A 15874-nucleotide genomic window follows, 5' to 3' on the forward strand; every position below is an offset into this window, starting at 1 on the left:
ATTATAAGATTAACATAAATGATTGTCACACATACCATTTGTTATATAAAACAATTAACTGATAAATATAGTTAAGAGTTGTTCAGAAGGGCATTTGCATAAAGTACAGAAGTTCTTACAGGCCTTGTCAAAATTAGCAAGGATATATTAAAACATCATGGTGGGCTTTCCTTAGCAATAGCTATGCTTGAAGGCGTGATGTGTCTTGAGAATGATGAAGTGAAGTGAAATGTTGTGGTTGATAGTTAGATATGACAGTTGGATGTTACAAAGAATAATATCTTGTCGGCTTTTAGACTAAGCTATAATTATTTACCTTCTCACATGAAGTAATATTATGTTTTTTGTGCTATATACTCAAAAAAATTATGTTATGGAGAATGATACATTGATTTAGTTGTGAATGGAAAATGAATATATCTTTTTTTATTAGAGAAGAAGACTTGAAACCCATGGGTCAGAGACATATTTAATGAGCTAGTTTGGAGATACTTTTTCAAAAATATGGTGGAGTTAATCGTTGATTTAGAAAAACATACTATATGGATTATGGAGGTAAAGTAATATGTAAAATGCATGATCTGATGCATGTTTTTGCGAAGTTCATTATGGAGAAAGAGTCCTTAAACTTCGTAGATGTTCAAGAGTGGAAAGATATCTCATCAATTGTCAAATATTTGTTTATACCATATTCTCCAAAATTAAGTCCATGCAATCAATCAATCATTCCAACATTTTGGTTGAGAATATTTATCCACCCTTATTATTATGTAAAATGTTGGAATGATTGGTTGATTGTATATATAGAATTTTTAAAAATATGGTGCGAACAATGTTTGGCAATCAATGGATATCTTTTCACTGTTGAGTACCTACAAAATTTAAGTACTATTCCACATGATCAACTCTGCAAGATCATACAACAGATCGTTCACCTCTATATGATATGCTTTTCGGAATAAATAGTTCAACTTCCACCACAATTTTGAAAAGGGGCCTCATAACTAACTTATAAAATATATCTCTACTCAAGAATTCCAAATCTTCTTCTCTATCAAAAAGAATGTGTCAATCTGCCATCCATAACTAAATCAATATATCATTCCCCACAATATAATTTCTTGGGTATATATCACAAAAGACAAAACACTACATCATATAAGAATATAAATATGCATAGCTCAGTCTCAAAGCTGTCAAGATATTATCATTTGCAACGTCCACCTAACAAATCTCACCATTAAGCATAGCTTTCCACTTAACTTCATCATTTTCAAGTCGTGTCATGCCTCTAAGTATAGCTATTACTAAGAGAAGCCCATCAAAACACTTATTATATCCTTGCCAAATTTGTTAAGATTTGTAGGCTTTTTTGTACCTTTTGCAAATATTCTCCTTATGAACAACTCCCAATTATCTTCTTCAAATAATTGTTTCAAATAATGAATGGTAAGTGTGGCCATTATTTTTGTTGATTTTGTACTACGTGTGCAAATAACAACTACAGTTCCTTCTACATGACAATCAAAAAATATCTTCAGATCATCCCACTTATTTTAATTTTTATTCCACACGTTATCCTGGACAATAAAATAACTTTTTTTCCACTGATTATTTCTAAGAGTTGGCCTAGTAGTAGCTTCATGTTTAAAACATTGCATTCTTATTTGATAGTTGCCTCTATGATTAGCCTTACAAGTCGAGTGACATCAAAGTCAGCATCAAAAACATAGACCCACTGATGTGGAACAATCCATACGAAAATGACTTGCTTAAGAAAGTTTGCACTTGTAAATTTTAGAGAGCAATGTTAAGCGAAATCCTCTATTACTGTAAACGATGAGATAACATTAAGGTGATAAAATAGCTTAGGTCTAAACACATGCGAGAGGTTGAGATCATTAAATAACCAACAAAGTCTTACTTTGCATACATGAGTGGTTTCAACGAGAAATTCCAATGCTAACAATAAGATTAATATTATGAAGGGCCTCTCTCACAACTCATTCAAATACTAGGTTTAGCGGAGGCGATAAAACATGCGCTTTGTGAATCAAATTATAACCACGAGTAGAGTTAACTCAGAAGATAGAGAGTGAGTGAAGAGTTTACCCAAAATAAAAAGGAGTTATGAAGCTATAACGATGGATGGAATGAAGGGGAAGCAGCCTTCAAACTTTTGGAATCACTCAGCAACAATGGAAGTCTCTTTGGGCGGCGGGAAGACACTAGATCTCCTCAGGACAGCTGCTAGGACTGGTTCTGGACGGCTGGACAGCACCCTAGTTTGCTGTGATCAACAGGATAGCAACCTATTGAACTCAGGGGAACTCCTAAACAGGAAGAATTGCTGTCCCTGAGATCTGGACAGCAATAGTCGCTCCCGGGATGGCTGGACGTCGGTGGGCTGTTGCAGGAATTTTTTTTTTAAGCTTCAAGTTGCTGGGAAACAAATAATCCCTGCTGGAATTCTCTGGCTGCAATCCTTGCAAGGCAGAAAGCTCCCGTAAGATGAAGTTTGGGAGAGATCTGTGGAAGGGAACCTGTGTGCACGGTATGGGGGGAGTTCCGGCCAACAGGGGAAAGAAGGCAGTCTTGATTTCAATCTAGACTAATGGGTTTGGAGGTCTTCAAATTAATTCCATTAGGAATTAATGAAAACCGGAACAATTCAAGTTTTTGTATTCAGCTATTTTATTTCCAACAAAAAAACTGATTAGAAAATTCGAAATGATCCAATTAATTCCAATTTGGCGGGGCTTGATTTGGGAATTAATTAAGCAATAAAGTAATTCAATGTCAGCTAATAGAGGTGGCTGAAAACTGAAGAAAAAAAAATTTCCAAGTGAGGCTCACAATTAAGGAGGCGGCTGAATTGGGGCCATATTTTGGACTTATTTCCAATTCAGGAGGCTGAAGGAAATTCCATTCCGTATCTTAACTATTTGATTAATTCTGGAATTGATTTCAGAATTAAAAGATTAGGAAAGATCTGTTGAGAGAAACATTATTTGAAATTAATTTCAAATCCAAATAGGATGGGGCATTAAATGAGCAATCAACGGGGGAAATCCCTCATGGGGGCCGGCGGCATGGTGAGAGGGGGGGAGGGAAATTAGGGAGGGATGAGGCGTTTTCCAATTGAGTCGATGCCACCTAGGATGAAAAATTAATAACTCCACATGTCATGAAATTTGGATTGGATCAATTCGAAAACTTTCCTTTTTAGGAATTTTGCAAAAATGAAAAGTTTGAATTTCAAATTTGAAATTCAAAAAAATCGGTAACTCCTTTATTTATTGCTAGGCCACAATCAAGGAACTATTATGATGATTGACATCTTCATCATGGCTTGGAGCAAGGTGGTGGCCGGTGGCCAAAGGAGGAAGAGGGGCTTGCCATCAGTTTTGGGGATTTCTTGGTGGATCTTGGGTTGTGGTGGAGAAGCTAATGAGTAACGTGGTGGATGATGGGAACTCGGGTAGGGCTTGGCGTGGGGAGGAGGAAAACGGGATTTGGAGAAGAAAACAATAAGATAAAAATAAACCACGAGTCAAGGACGCTTCCAATGACTGGCGAGTATTGCTTTTGCCCTCACCTTGGGCTTTCCCTAGAACTCATACAGAGATCTAGGAGAAAAGAACTCACTAAGAGATATTCAAGAAGGAACTCAGAAAGAGAACACAAGAGCAAAATTTTCATCAACAATTCATGATCTCAATACAAGAAAGCTAGCCTATAAATAGGCCTCATGAGAAGAAAAATAACAAAAATTGAAATGCCCTTCGGGCTACAACACTACATGACCACCCATAAGGGTATAAAGGGAAAAACAACAATATGAAATAAACTAGTACAAAAACATATAAATAAATAGCTCAAGATCGTAGTCCTCATCACCCACATACAAAGTTGGAAATGACTCTCCACCCTGTGGTCTCCGCAAATCAATTGGCTGAGTGTAGTTTTGCGCATTCCGCCCATTGCAACTATAAGAAGCCTCAAAATTTTCTCGTTGTTGTTAGCATCTACATAGTCTTTGCATGTGGGTCTATGTTGATACAACATAAGAGTGTGTTTGAGGCCTGCAATAACAAGAGATCTATGACACTGTTGATTCAGAAATTAAAACTGTGTATTTCATCTGATACTATGCAGCAATGAATTGCTACTATGCATTAATGAGAGTCATAGTGTTGTGTAAAAAAGTGTAAATTTGCAGAACATTTAGAATAAAGTGTTAAGATGACGTGATTTTTTAGAAGCAAATTGCGATGATTTGATCTGAAAAAGTGCCAAAAATTACAACTCGTTTATCTTGTGACCAGTTATCACAACAAACAAAAAGATGATGAATACGAAATAGGTGAAATGTAATTGCCTTATCAAAACAACTAAGAAGTCTTCTCCTCCATTCGCATCCATTAATATAACGAAAATATAACTAGGGCAAGCGACAAGAGGAAGTGTGTGATAAAGCTTAAAGTAAGAAACAACAATGAATTAAACTACTAGAATAAATTAAGAGCTAAGATAATTATGAGCAGTAAAAACTATGTAGCGCTGGATTAGGACCATGCATTAGAAGAACTCGGTTGGATAAACAGAAGTTAGAGAGTACCATTTTAACATGGTATCCAGATTAAGTGACTTTCTTCGAACTTAGAAGTCAAAGTTGTCGAGTACGTCGTCTACTTTATAGGTAGCATCCTTCAATGCGTAGAGCCAAATTTTGATGCCAGTAACGGTGATCTGTCATTTACGAGCACATTTTGGATACTCTCTAAAATCCTTCCCATCTTGTTTAGATTAGCTTCAGTGCCAAAGACAACATCAAGTTGCTGGGTAGCAAAGAAGAGGAATGTGCATGATTTGCAAAAAGAGAATAACGAGAATGGATTCGGTAGACATGGAGGAATTGAGATGGAGAAGCAGAGAAGTTTATTCTATAATGAAGCAGTAGCGCTCATGCACTAAAAATAGATTGTCGTAGTCGGCCGACCTTGGCTTTATTGGGTAAGTCATTTATTAGTTTGTTGACGGTTTTAACTCGCATTAGTTTTTCTCTTTTGAATCTCTTCTTGTGAGTTTTTTTTCCTTTTCTGATTAATTTCTTTTTCTAATTATAAATTTTTTTTTAAATAATTGTCTTATAGTTAATGAAAATAAGATTTGTTTCTAATTTTTTCAATATATATATATATATATTTCCAATATTGCTCCTATATATTTAATTTGGCTTTTTTTAATTTATAAATATTTTAAAAAAATTATATATGTAATACTTAAATTTATATATTTAGTGGCATAATATTACAATGTAAGAGGGGAGAGTGAAACCTACATCAGTTCTCACCTTCATAAGAAGAACTTGGCTCGTATAAAGAATAGTAGGAGTACCTTTTTTATTTTGTTTTCTTGTTTGAATGATTTATATTGAGCTCCGTAGTCGAGGTCGTCGAGTACGTCCTTGATTTCATAGGTGGAAGGACTATAGTCAATAAATAGTTATAAGAGGATTATAATTAGGCGATAGTGGTAAGAGGGTTGTGCTCAAGCTAGTGTTATTGATTGGAGGATTGTAGTCGAGCGAAACTAGTTCGAAACTAGTTTGAGGGCTAGAGTTGGGCAATGATGATTGTAATAGGGTGATGCTGGATAGGTGACTGTAATTAATGATGATGTTTAGAGGCATATACTATTGTCACTATGTCGAAGTGTCATAGTCAAGTGGGCAGGAGGTCATAATTAGGCGACTATGTTTGGGTAAGTAATAAAAGAATGGTGATTGAATGATTGTAATCAAGAGATGGGGGTTGGAGGATCATTGTTGGATGATAATAGTCAGAAGATCATAGTCGTGCAATTAAAGGTTGAGATATAGTAAGTTGGGTGTAGATGTTGGGAGATTGTAGTCACTAGTTAGCCAACAATGATCAAAAAATTATAATCATGATATGATGATGGGAGATTATAGTCGGGTGATAGTAGTTAGAGAATCATAGTTAGATGATAAAGGTTGGAGGACTGTAGTCGAGCAATGGTGATTGGGAGGCCATAATTAGGTGCTAATGGTTGAAAGATCATAGTGGGGTGACGTTGGTCAAGAGATTATAGCTACGCAATATTAGTTGGGTGACTCTATTTAGCCAATGTCGATCGAAAAACTATAATTTGATGATATAAGTTGGAGGGTCGTAATTTGGCAACGTTGGTATGAGGTAATGAATATAATTTTTGAAGTTTTTAATTCTAATGTCCATCAAGATTTGTGTTTGATCAAGCGAAATTTTTGGTGACATATCAAGTGTATTTCAAATAAATCCTAAAATTTAATGAAATTCTTGAAATCATTGAATCTAACAATTTTACCGTATTGTAAAATATGTTTTTTATCTAAAATAATAAAAAAAATTGCAACTCAACTTAAATGAGTTAATTTTTTTTTTATGTTAAAATTTAATTGTATTAAAATATTTTTCTTGAAAGAAAGATGGGAATTATGTGGAGTTATTCAATTAGGTAATCTGTAATTATTTACTTAGTGATTAAACAAAATGTAATTACTATATTTATTTATTTTTAAATATTTTCTTTCTATGTTGTAATTAGTGTAATATTTTTTCTTAGTTTAGAAATAGGAGTATACTTTTTAATTGTTTATTTTATAATTCGTATTCAAATTTTTATTCATATTAACTTCTCCATAAATTTTACTTAATTATAAAATGAAAATATAATAAACAGAAGATAAAAATTTAACTGTCTTATTTTTTGTAGCATATTTATTTTAATTTATAACATATTATGAGGAAATATACACTAATTTTTCAATTAACATTTTATACAAATAATTCATACAATATTTGGTGCAAGATTAACATTCAATATAAGCAATCAAATATCAATATTTATGTTATGTTTTGATAAGGAGTAACAAGCTTCAAATGATTTTATATGAAATTTTATGCTATATTTGAAATACCAAAAAACCACTTCAAATAGAAATATACTTTCCATCAAGTCTATACATTATTATCATCTATCTCGTTCATATTATTCAGGTCAAGGAGATAATGTTTAAGTGGTGAATGAAGAATTTTTATAATTAGTAATTCTTCTACACACATCCAGTTATATTTGTCGGTCATCATAAATGTGCTTCAAAGTTTATTTTGTTATTATATCACCATAGTCATTTTGTCAATAATTGGATCTAAAATTGAAAGAAATCAATTTTCCTATAAAGCTCAATTTTTAAAATCATAGATGTACTTTTAGGTGTTATGAGGAATCACATTGCTCATTATTTCATGTAATGATATATGTTTCCATCATGTATAGATTAAAAGTTAGCACCAACATTTATTTTCTACTATGATAAACAGACACTTCTCCTAAAAGAGACATACAGTATCCGATACTTTTTGGGTATATAGCACAAAGGATAAACACTGCTTCATGTGAGATCATTTGCAACGTCCAACCGCCACATTTCACTATCAAGTACAGCCTTCCACTTCACTTCATCATTCTCATGGCGCATCATGCCTCCAATCGTAACTATTGCTAAGGGAAGCCCGTCACAACGCTTTAGTATATCCTTGCCGATTTTGACAAGGGATGCAGGCTCTTCTGTATCTTTTGCAAATGCTCTCCTTCTGAATAACTCCCAGCTATCTTCTTCAGATAACTGTTCTAGACAATAAATGGTATGTGTGGTCATAATTTTTGCTGCTCTTATACTACGTGTGCTAACAACTACTGCACTTCCTTTTCCACAATAATCCAACAATGTCTTCAACTCCTTCCACAGATACAAATTTTCATTCCACACATCATCCAAGATAATCAAACACCTTTTTCCACTGATTATTTCTCGGAGTTGTTTCACCAGCACGTTCATGTTTACAAAATCGCAAAATTGCTCGGTGGCTACCTCTATAATTAGCCTCACAATGCGGGTAACATCAAAGTAAGCATTAGAAACATAAACCCATATGCGAAGTTGGAAATGACTCTCCACCCTATGGTCCATATAAATTAATTGGCTGAGTTTAGTTTTTCCCATTCCACCCATTGCAACTATAGGAAGCACCATAATTTTTTCATTGTTGCTAGCAGCTGCATAATTGATCAAGGAACTCACTATCTCTTCTTTATCTTTTTCTCTGCCTATGACGGTTTCTTCATCAACATAAGAGTGTGTTTGATGACTGCTATAATCAGGGATCTGTGGCACTCTGTTGATTGGGAAACTTAATCTGATATCTTCTGCTAAATCCTCCATTTTTCTTATAATAATATTCAACCTCCAGCATAATTTGAAGCTAGTTATGGAGTTGGAAAAAAAACAGGAGTACAATACCTGGTGCAGAATAAAGACAATCAGAGATTGAAGCTCTCAAGTTACAAGCAAGAAATTAAGAACATAAGTATCGAAACCGTCGAGCAAGATAAGAACAGAGAAAAAATGAATAACATAAAAATATTCATTGTATTGGTACTACGGATTAATGAGAGTCATATAAATTTCGTTGATATAAATTTAGCTATGCTATAACTCATGCTGAGAACCCTCATATTAATGACAAAATAATTAAGAGAGCATAACCAATTGATGGAACCCAAAAGAAAGAGCACAACTTGTACTTTCAAGGGGTGAAAATTCCTTCAGTCACATCATAATAAGGTGAATTCAAAACAATCGAAACCCAATACTAATTGAATGCTAATGAATACTAAATGTTGAAGTTTTTCTTGTTTTTATGTGTGAACAGGGTATTCATTCGATGCCACCCACGAAAGGCACTTAGTTGGGCCCCACTTAAGAGGCACTGCCGCTCGAGAGGAATCGAACACGAGTTGGAGGATTCCCAACCGTACTCGCCCACCAACCAAACTAAACAACAGTGAGTCTAAATGTTGAAGTTAATAGTATGCTTTACCTACCAAAAGTGTAACGTCTCGGTCATAGTTAATGAAGATGTTATAAGTATTAGATCTTATGAAGCAAGATATTATGAAAAACCTTGTGATTCTTCCCATGTTAATTCGTAACCTTTCATTTTATTTCATCTATTCAATTACTTTCAATCTTAGCCTTTCATTTATATTGAACGCAAACCACATCACATATCTTAGCATGCAGTTCATGCTGTAAGAGTTGTGTAAGAGGGGAGAGTGAATCCTGCATCGATCAGTTCCCTCTTTCATAGGAAGAACTTGGCTCGTACAAAGAATAGTAGAAAAAGTACCTTTTTTATTTTGTTTTCTTGACTGATTGACTTCCGTCGAGCTCCGTAGTTGAGGTCGTCGAGGACGTCCTCGATTTCATAAACGGCGTCCTTGAAAGCGGAGAGCCATCTAAGCTTCCTTTTCTCTGCTTCTGCGAGCGTAGGTTGGATAGCCTGCAAAATCCTTTTCACCTTGTTTAGCTCATCTTCGATGCCAAACTCAACACTGAGTTGCTCGATGGCAGGAGAGATGAGCTTGTTTAGGATGTTCGATACTAAAGTAGAGACGGAGGAACAGAGATTCTGAGACATGAAATCGGTTTGAGATGGAGAAGCAGAGTTTGAACTCTCTTACCGAAGATTGAAGAAACCAAGGAGCTGCTATGAAAGAAAAAAAGTAAGGAAGAGATGAGCCTTATGCCGTCATTTTTATAGCATTAGTGCAGCTTTTATATAAAGAAATATAATTTGAAAGGAAATAATTATTCTCCTTAATTTGGTGTTAAATATGTGAATTAATTCAAAATAAATGTCAATTTAATACATCCAATAAAAAGTAAAATGAATTAACCCATAATAAATGTTAATTAAATTATAGATAAAAAATATAAGAAATTGAAAATAAGGAAATAATCTATGTTGTGAAAATTGGATTGAACATCCAATCAGAAAAATGAGAGATTCAAGGAATGATTTGATCAAGATTAAAATGGATGATATAATAAATTTTAAAATTATTAAATAAGATCTAAATACTATGATAATAATAATAATGTTATAATTATATAATCATATAATTTTGTAACAAAAAATAAATAGAGTTCATGCAAAATATTTTTTATAATTTTATATTTAAATATATTCAACCTATAAATATGATTTTTAGTTTAAATTTAGTTTTTATGTAAGCATACAATTTAATATTAATTATTACTATTTTATGTTACATATTTAGACATAATTTATATATATAATTGATGAGATATGAGGGACATTCATGACATTGTTTTGCTCTTTTTCTTGAACAAAATGGAAGTCAATGGCAATGTGTTTCATATATGAATGAAAAATTAGGATTGCACATAAGTACGTATATTTCACCGATATTGTCACAATAATAGATTGTTGACATACTAGGTAGAGATATGTCGATATCAATAAGTAAATATTTAACCGATTGATTTCAATATTAATAGAGGTAATTGCATGGTATATTGCTTTGATGAATGAGCGTGCGGCCGTCATTATTTGTTGGAGGCTTGGAGCATCGGGAAATCGCATTGTGACAAGGAAAATAATGTGATCACTTATGGAGATTCATTATAGTTATCATAAGATTGCCACATAATATATTTTATTAACTATGATTTCAAAAAAAAAAAATCTCAATTTTTTTATTAGTAAAATCACGAAACGCCTATGCGAGTAAAGAAATTTTATAATTATTACGAGTATGCCTTACAAATATATTTCATATATTTTTTAGGAGGACTACGTACAACTTCATGATGCACAAAATCAAGCTTTTGTCTATTGAATCAACGCACCATTTATACTATAATTTATAATCCCAAGTAGTTGGAGGAATGTAAAGAGGGATTAGGCTTACAAACCTTATATATATATATAATGCTTAGAAGTATTGAGTCAGTAAGACCATTTTCGGCTGAATTTCATACCATCGTATGTCGTTCGCCATTTAAATTCCAAATCACACGTTAAATTCCTGTAGGTGAACATTGCGACGCTAATATTGACGTCGGACTGTTCACCTACGATAAAAAATTTGTTGCGGATTTGCCAAAGAAGTGCGCGAAAGAGGAGAAAAGCATGCCAAAGATGGTTATCTTCAGAGGAAGCACACAAAAGTAAAAGAAATGACGTTCGATTGGAAAAAAATGTCTGTATTTAAAGTTTTACTATATTTTAGAGTGGAAATGAATTTTTTCTGTTGTAGATGCCCTAAGTAAAAAAGGTTGTTGCTATTGTTATCCATCTATGTTAATTAAAAATAATTTAAAATTTTGTAATATGTTTTTATTTTTTAAAAATTTATTAATATTTCTTTAATATATGTGTAATAAACTAGTATTATATAAATAATTATATTTGTGGAAAAAAACATTATTAGAATAAATTTGACCGAAGATTTTTTAGTTGAAAAAAAAAAAAAAAAAACTATCCAATGCAACTTATCCAACTTGATCATGTTATCCCTTACATGTTTTATTTATATTATTTGTTGCTATTATCTTCATAGGAGAGTTCTCAGCCTCAATTGGCAAGAAGGCCTTTTCTAGAATCCCGAGTAATACAGGCCATGTGCCTTCTTAGCTTATCACTAGATGCTTTTGCTCATGTAATTTTTTATTTTTTATTTTTTTTTTTCTTTTTGTGGCCTTAATTGTACATCCTTTTTAAGCTCAATGAAAGTGAGGCTTGCCCCAATAATTTTCAAAAAAAAAAAAGCTGTCCAATCATTTGCCAAAATCTGCAAGTCCATTTTTGGTTTCTTCATTACTTTGGGTCTTCAAAGATGACCCTCAACCTCAACCCTAGCTAGTTATGGTTGACTGAGTGATTAAAAATTGCCCTTTCCTATTAGTTATTTTTCTAACCTATTCTTCAACATGAAGCAATAACTCTCCACACCAACTTGCAAAGTTCATCTTCCTTTTTAGCCCTATGCCTCATCATCTTCACAATAAATGATTAACAACTTATACAAGCTTGAAAGTTCAATATCAATAGCATCAATATTATTGAAAATTGTTTAGTAACACTCTTCTATTTTATTTCTTGATTCCAATCCAAATTTAAAAATAAAAAAAATTAATATTTTAAATCCACCACTAGACAGTTCCTAACTTCTTAAAAAATAATCTTAGAAGATCAATCATTATCAAGCCCTTATGACTCTAATGCATAGCACCATTTCTCCAATCAAATTTAAGGCACTTATACCTCCTAATATTCCACATAAGCATCAATAATATTCACCTGCATTTTCATAATAGTATTTCAGAGCTTTAAACATTCTATAACAACTTTTAGAAGAACACATCCAAGAAACACAAAATCTAGTGAAATAAAAATGCCTCATGAAAATTTGTTAACATATATATGATGCACTACTTCGCACAATTGGATTGCTCTGCTTCTCATATGCTACATAACAAACTTAGACATGCTATAGTCTTAACCGTTGGATGTCTTCTATCATACCATCACCATCCTGCCTTAACCACCTATTACCTTTTTCGTTATAAATACTCTTGTATGTTGTAAGAGTGATAGAGTAGAATACAATGTACATTATGATTCTCTTTTATGCTTTGCTTTACCTTTGTTATAGGTTTAAGGTTTAAAGACTCTTATAAATTCAGAAGAAATAAATCAAAACAAGACAAAAATAACATTTTAAAAATTACACAATAAAAATTTGCTAGATGTCATAACTTTTCTACTTTTGTGCCATTTAAATGTCAAAAAACTTGTAAAACTTCATCATACGTTATAAACATAATGGTGCAACTTGCAAGGAAGAATGATAACAAAAAGGAGGTAGCACAAAGCGTGTAATCTCTAGAATTGAGAGTCATTACTATTATGATGGAGAAGCTCCGCTTAGAGGATTTGATTGGGATGAAGGGAGTCAGAAAACTAGTATTCCATATTTTTGATTGTAGCAGGAGCTACGACTTTACATGGTACAAAGATAAAATGTTGGCGGAAGAGGGTTCATTGCTCCATTTTTTAGAAGCTGTAGGTTTACACAGGATGAAGGGAGAACATTGGCGGGAGAGCATTTCAAGTATTTAAATTAATGGGGAATCAAAGAATAAAGAAGAAAAGACGAACGAGTTAATAGAGAGCTAAACAAAGTGATAGAGATGATATATTAAAAATTTTAGGACAACATAGGAGTAAATAAAAAATTTGAAGTAGTAGATATGATAATAAAAATATTTTGAAAAATATACACATGATTTCTTTATTAAAATAAATGATGGTTGCTCCGAATAATAGTGTGACTCTCAAAACAATCAATATCTTTGTTTTTTGGACATTTGAGCTATTTAACGCAAATTCATATGCATATTACATATGTAAGATTCAAACTCAAGCCTCTTTTGATAGCTTAAGTTCCCAACCAACAGGAGATGTGATGCGTAAGCAATCAGCGTTAAAAAAATTACAACTAGTGCACTGGATTTCCTTGATGATTTGATATGATTTCTATCTAACTCATCATGATATGTTAGTTGTGAGCTTTGAATATAAACTAAGCGATCTTGATGTCAAAACTTGAGTGTAAAATTTATAATAATTTAACTTGAATAGTTCAAAAGTTCCAAAAAATTTATTTATATCTATGCTTTCTTGGCCTAGAGCTTGGCAACAATTCCTGCAAAGTCACGAAAGATTATTACATGCATAGTTTGAACAAATAAAACTGTTCAATTTTGTGATTATGAAAAGCAAAAATAATTGCGCCTCTCCAGACATATTAATTATTCAGTACAGACGCCGAACAGTGTCCGGAGACTAACCAGAATGCGCCACATAACTGTGCTAGGTACCATGGCTCGGTATTGCTCGGGTCCGCAGAGAATAATCTCTCCTCCAGACTGCTTTCTTAGGGGCTGTTTGGCAGCAAGTGGGATTTAACTTTAGTGAGATTTAATAAATCCTATAAATCCTAAGGGTGTTAAATCTTGAAATCTATTTGATATGACAAATATTAAATCCTGTTAAATATTGAGAAATTGTTTGGTTGCATATTTTAGGATTTATGACACTTAGAGATTTAAATCTGAATAAGATAATTATAAATTAAAATATATATATAATTAAAAAAATAACGTGTTATGAATTTAATAACATGTTAAGTACAAGTTACTCATTAATTATTATTTACACTATTAGTTATATTTTTAATAATATATATTTTAAGTTCTATAATTTAAGATAATTATATTAATATTTAATTACTAATTATATTACTAATTATTTAATTAATTTAAATTAGATAATTAATCTATGCACTAATAATACTATTATATTAGGATTTTTACATACCAAACATCCAAAACATTTTTATTTACTTATCTCACACCTAAACTTTAATTTTTACTATTTTACCACCCTAATGACTTAACCCTCGTCAAATATAACACTCTGTCTACTCCCGTCAAAGCCAAGTCGCGAAAACAACCTTTCGCGGGCATTAAATATCTCTGAGCTGCTCTCTCGCGTTGGCTTCGCTGGCCGGAAACATCTCCGAGCAGCTCTCTCGCGTCGCGTCTTCTCCGAACAGCTCTCTCACGGGAAACATAGCAGCTCCCCTTCTCTTCGAGCATCTTTCCTTTCCCGTCTCCTATCGGCCTCCTGTAATCTCAAAAGGCAAAGTAAACACTTATCCTCCATATGCTTTTCTTCTTTGCATGAGTATAGCTTAGGTTTTGCAATGGCATATGCTCTGTTTGCAGTCATCTTTCTTGTAATATGAATGACGGACAATTTTCATTTCAATTTCTTTCGTAAGATCCAAATCTTATCTAAAATGATGAGTGGGAAGTCTATTGGTGAAAAATATTTGCAAACTTGGGGCATGAATTAAAATAGGGTTTTTTTACATACATAAAAAAAAAAAAAAAATTGTTCGAACTTTCTGTGATCTCTGAAGTGCAACTTCTTGAAACATTCTTGCTTGTTGACAAACCTGTAGCAGTCGATATGCTAGACTTACACGATTCTGCAGCAAGACCCAGAATCCCTCTCATTTGATTCATTTTCCTGAACCGAACTCATACATCCACCATCAGTGTACCGGCATTTGGAGTTTCTTGCCAACAAACAACCTGGAGAGCAACTGGAAGATGGAATGATATTTTAGAAAGCTAAATAATATTTAGGTGATAGGTGTGTAAGTAAGCAAGTTTAGATGTTAAATGAGAAAATAAGTATATAAAAAATTTTAATTATTTACTTAATTATTAATATTGTAAATTGTATTAATTTAATCAATAATAACTTAGATGCATCTAGGGTTTAGGGTTTGCCTTTCGTCTTATGTTTTGGGGAAATTATTAGGTCCGGATATCGGACTTAGAAAAATGTTTTTTTAGATCCGGATAACAATTAAAATATTCTCATGTGAAATGCGTTTTGATTGAGCACTTTAACTGTATTTTAATTATGCTTTGAATTGGCTTTGACTCTACTTTGACTGGGCTTGACTGCGCACGAGTCCGGACCTCATAATTTCCCCTGTTTTCGTGGTTGTTGTGCCGCTTCGTTGCTTCTAGGCATCGTTGCTTCGCAGGAGGTGTAGGGTTTGCCTTTCATCTTCGTTGCACGCGTCGCTTCTTCGGCTCCTTAGTGGCTGTTCGACTTCGCTCCTTCGACGATTATCCTTTCCTGTCAGATCGGAAGTTTCGACATTTTGATCGGAAGCAACAACGGGAGCTCGCTGGCGTTGAAGGTAACTTTCTACCTTTCGCGCGCTTCTTTCGGCCAAATCCCATAAATCCGCCGAACCGAGGGATTTAGTAAATCCGGGATTTAAGCCGTAAATCCTTAAATCCGGGATTTATCAATCGCCGGGATTTAACGCGCGCACAAAAAACCGTTTG

At 33.2% G+C, this 15874-nt stretch overlaps 2 protein-coding genes and 1 long non-coding RNA gene across 6 annotated transcripts in view; 1 reads left to right on the forward strand and 2 right to left on the reverse strand.

The window, feature by feature from the left end:
• Window positions 1-2429: 2429 nt before the first annotated feature.
• On the reverse strand, window positions 2430-4809 carry LOC114581229. Its single transcript, XR_003703119.1, has 2 exons — window positions 4622-4809; window positions 2430-4085 (listed from the first exon to the last, which is right to left on the reverse strand). It is a non-coding gene; the product is annotated as an uncharacterized LOC114581229 (long non-coding RNA).
• A 2445-nt stretch (window positions 4810-7254) lies between these two features.
• On the reverse strand, window positions 7255-9670 carry LOC110105538 (putative disease resistance protein RGA3). The gene is made up of 2 exons (XM_020835087.2): window positions 9258-9670; window positions 7255-8368 (listed from the first exon to the last, which is right to left on the reverse strand). The coding sequence occupies exons 1-2, from the start codon at window positions 9546-9548 to the stop codon at window positions 7460-7462; spliced, it is 1200 nt and encodes a 399-aa protein (XP_020690746.1). The 5' UTR covers window positions 9549-9670; the 3' UTR covers window positions 7255-7459.
• Window positions 9671-14507: 4837 nt separating this feature from the next.
• Window positions 14508-15874, forward strand: part of LOC110105537 — a 35861-nt gene continuing 34494 nt past the window's right edge. For 2 of the 4 annotated variants that reach the window (XM_028700987.1, XM_028700986.1), the window contains exons 1-2: window positions 14508-14647; window positions 15548-15723. The gene's annotated coding sequence lies outside the window, so the exon portion shown is untranslated. Of the gene's footprint in view, window positions 14648-15487; window positions 15724-15874 lie in introns of those variants that run through there. The other 2 variants (XM_020835085.2, XM_020835086.2) reach the window with 2 other exon arrangements.

The sequence above is a fragment of the Dendrobium catenatum genome, unplaced genomic scaffold (assembly GCF_001605985.2).
Source record: "Dendrobium catenatum unplaced genomic scaffold, ASM160598v2 fragScaff_scaffold_1608, whole genome shotgun sequence".
Taxonomy (NCBI): domain Eukaryota; kingdom Viridiplantae; phylum Streptophyta; class Magnoliopsida; order Asparagales; family Orchidaceae; genus Dendrobium; species Dendrobium catenatum.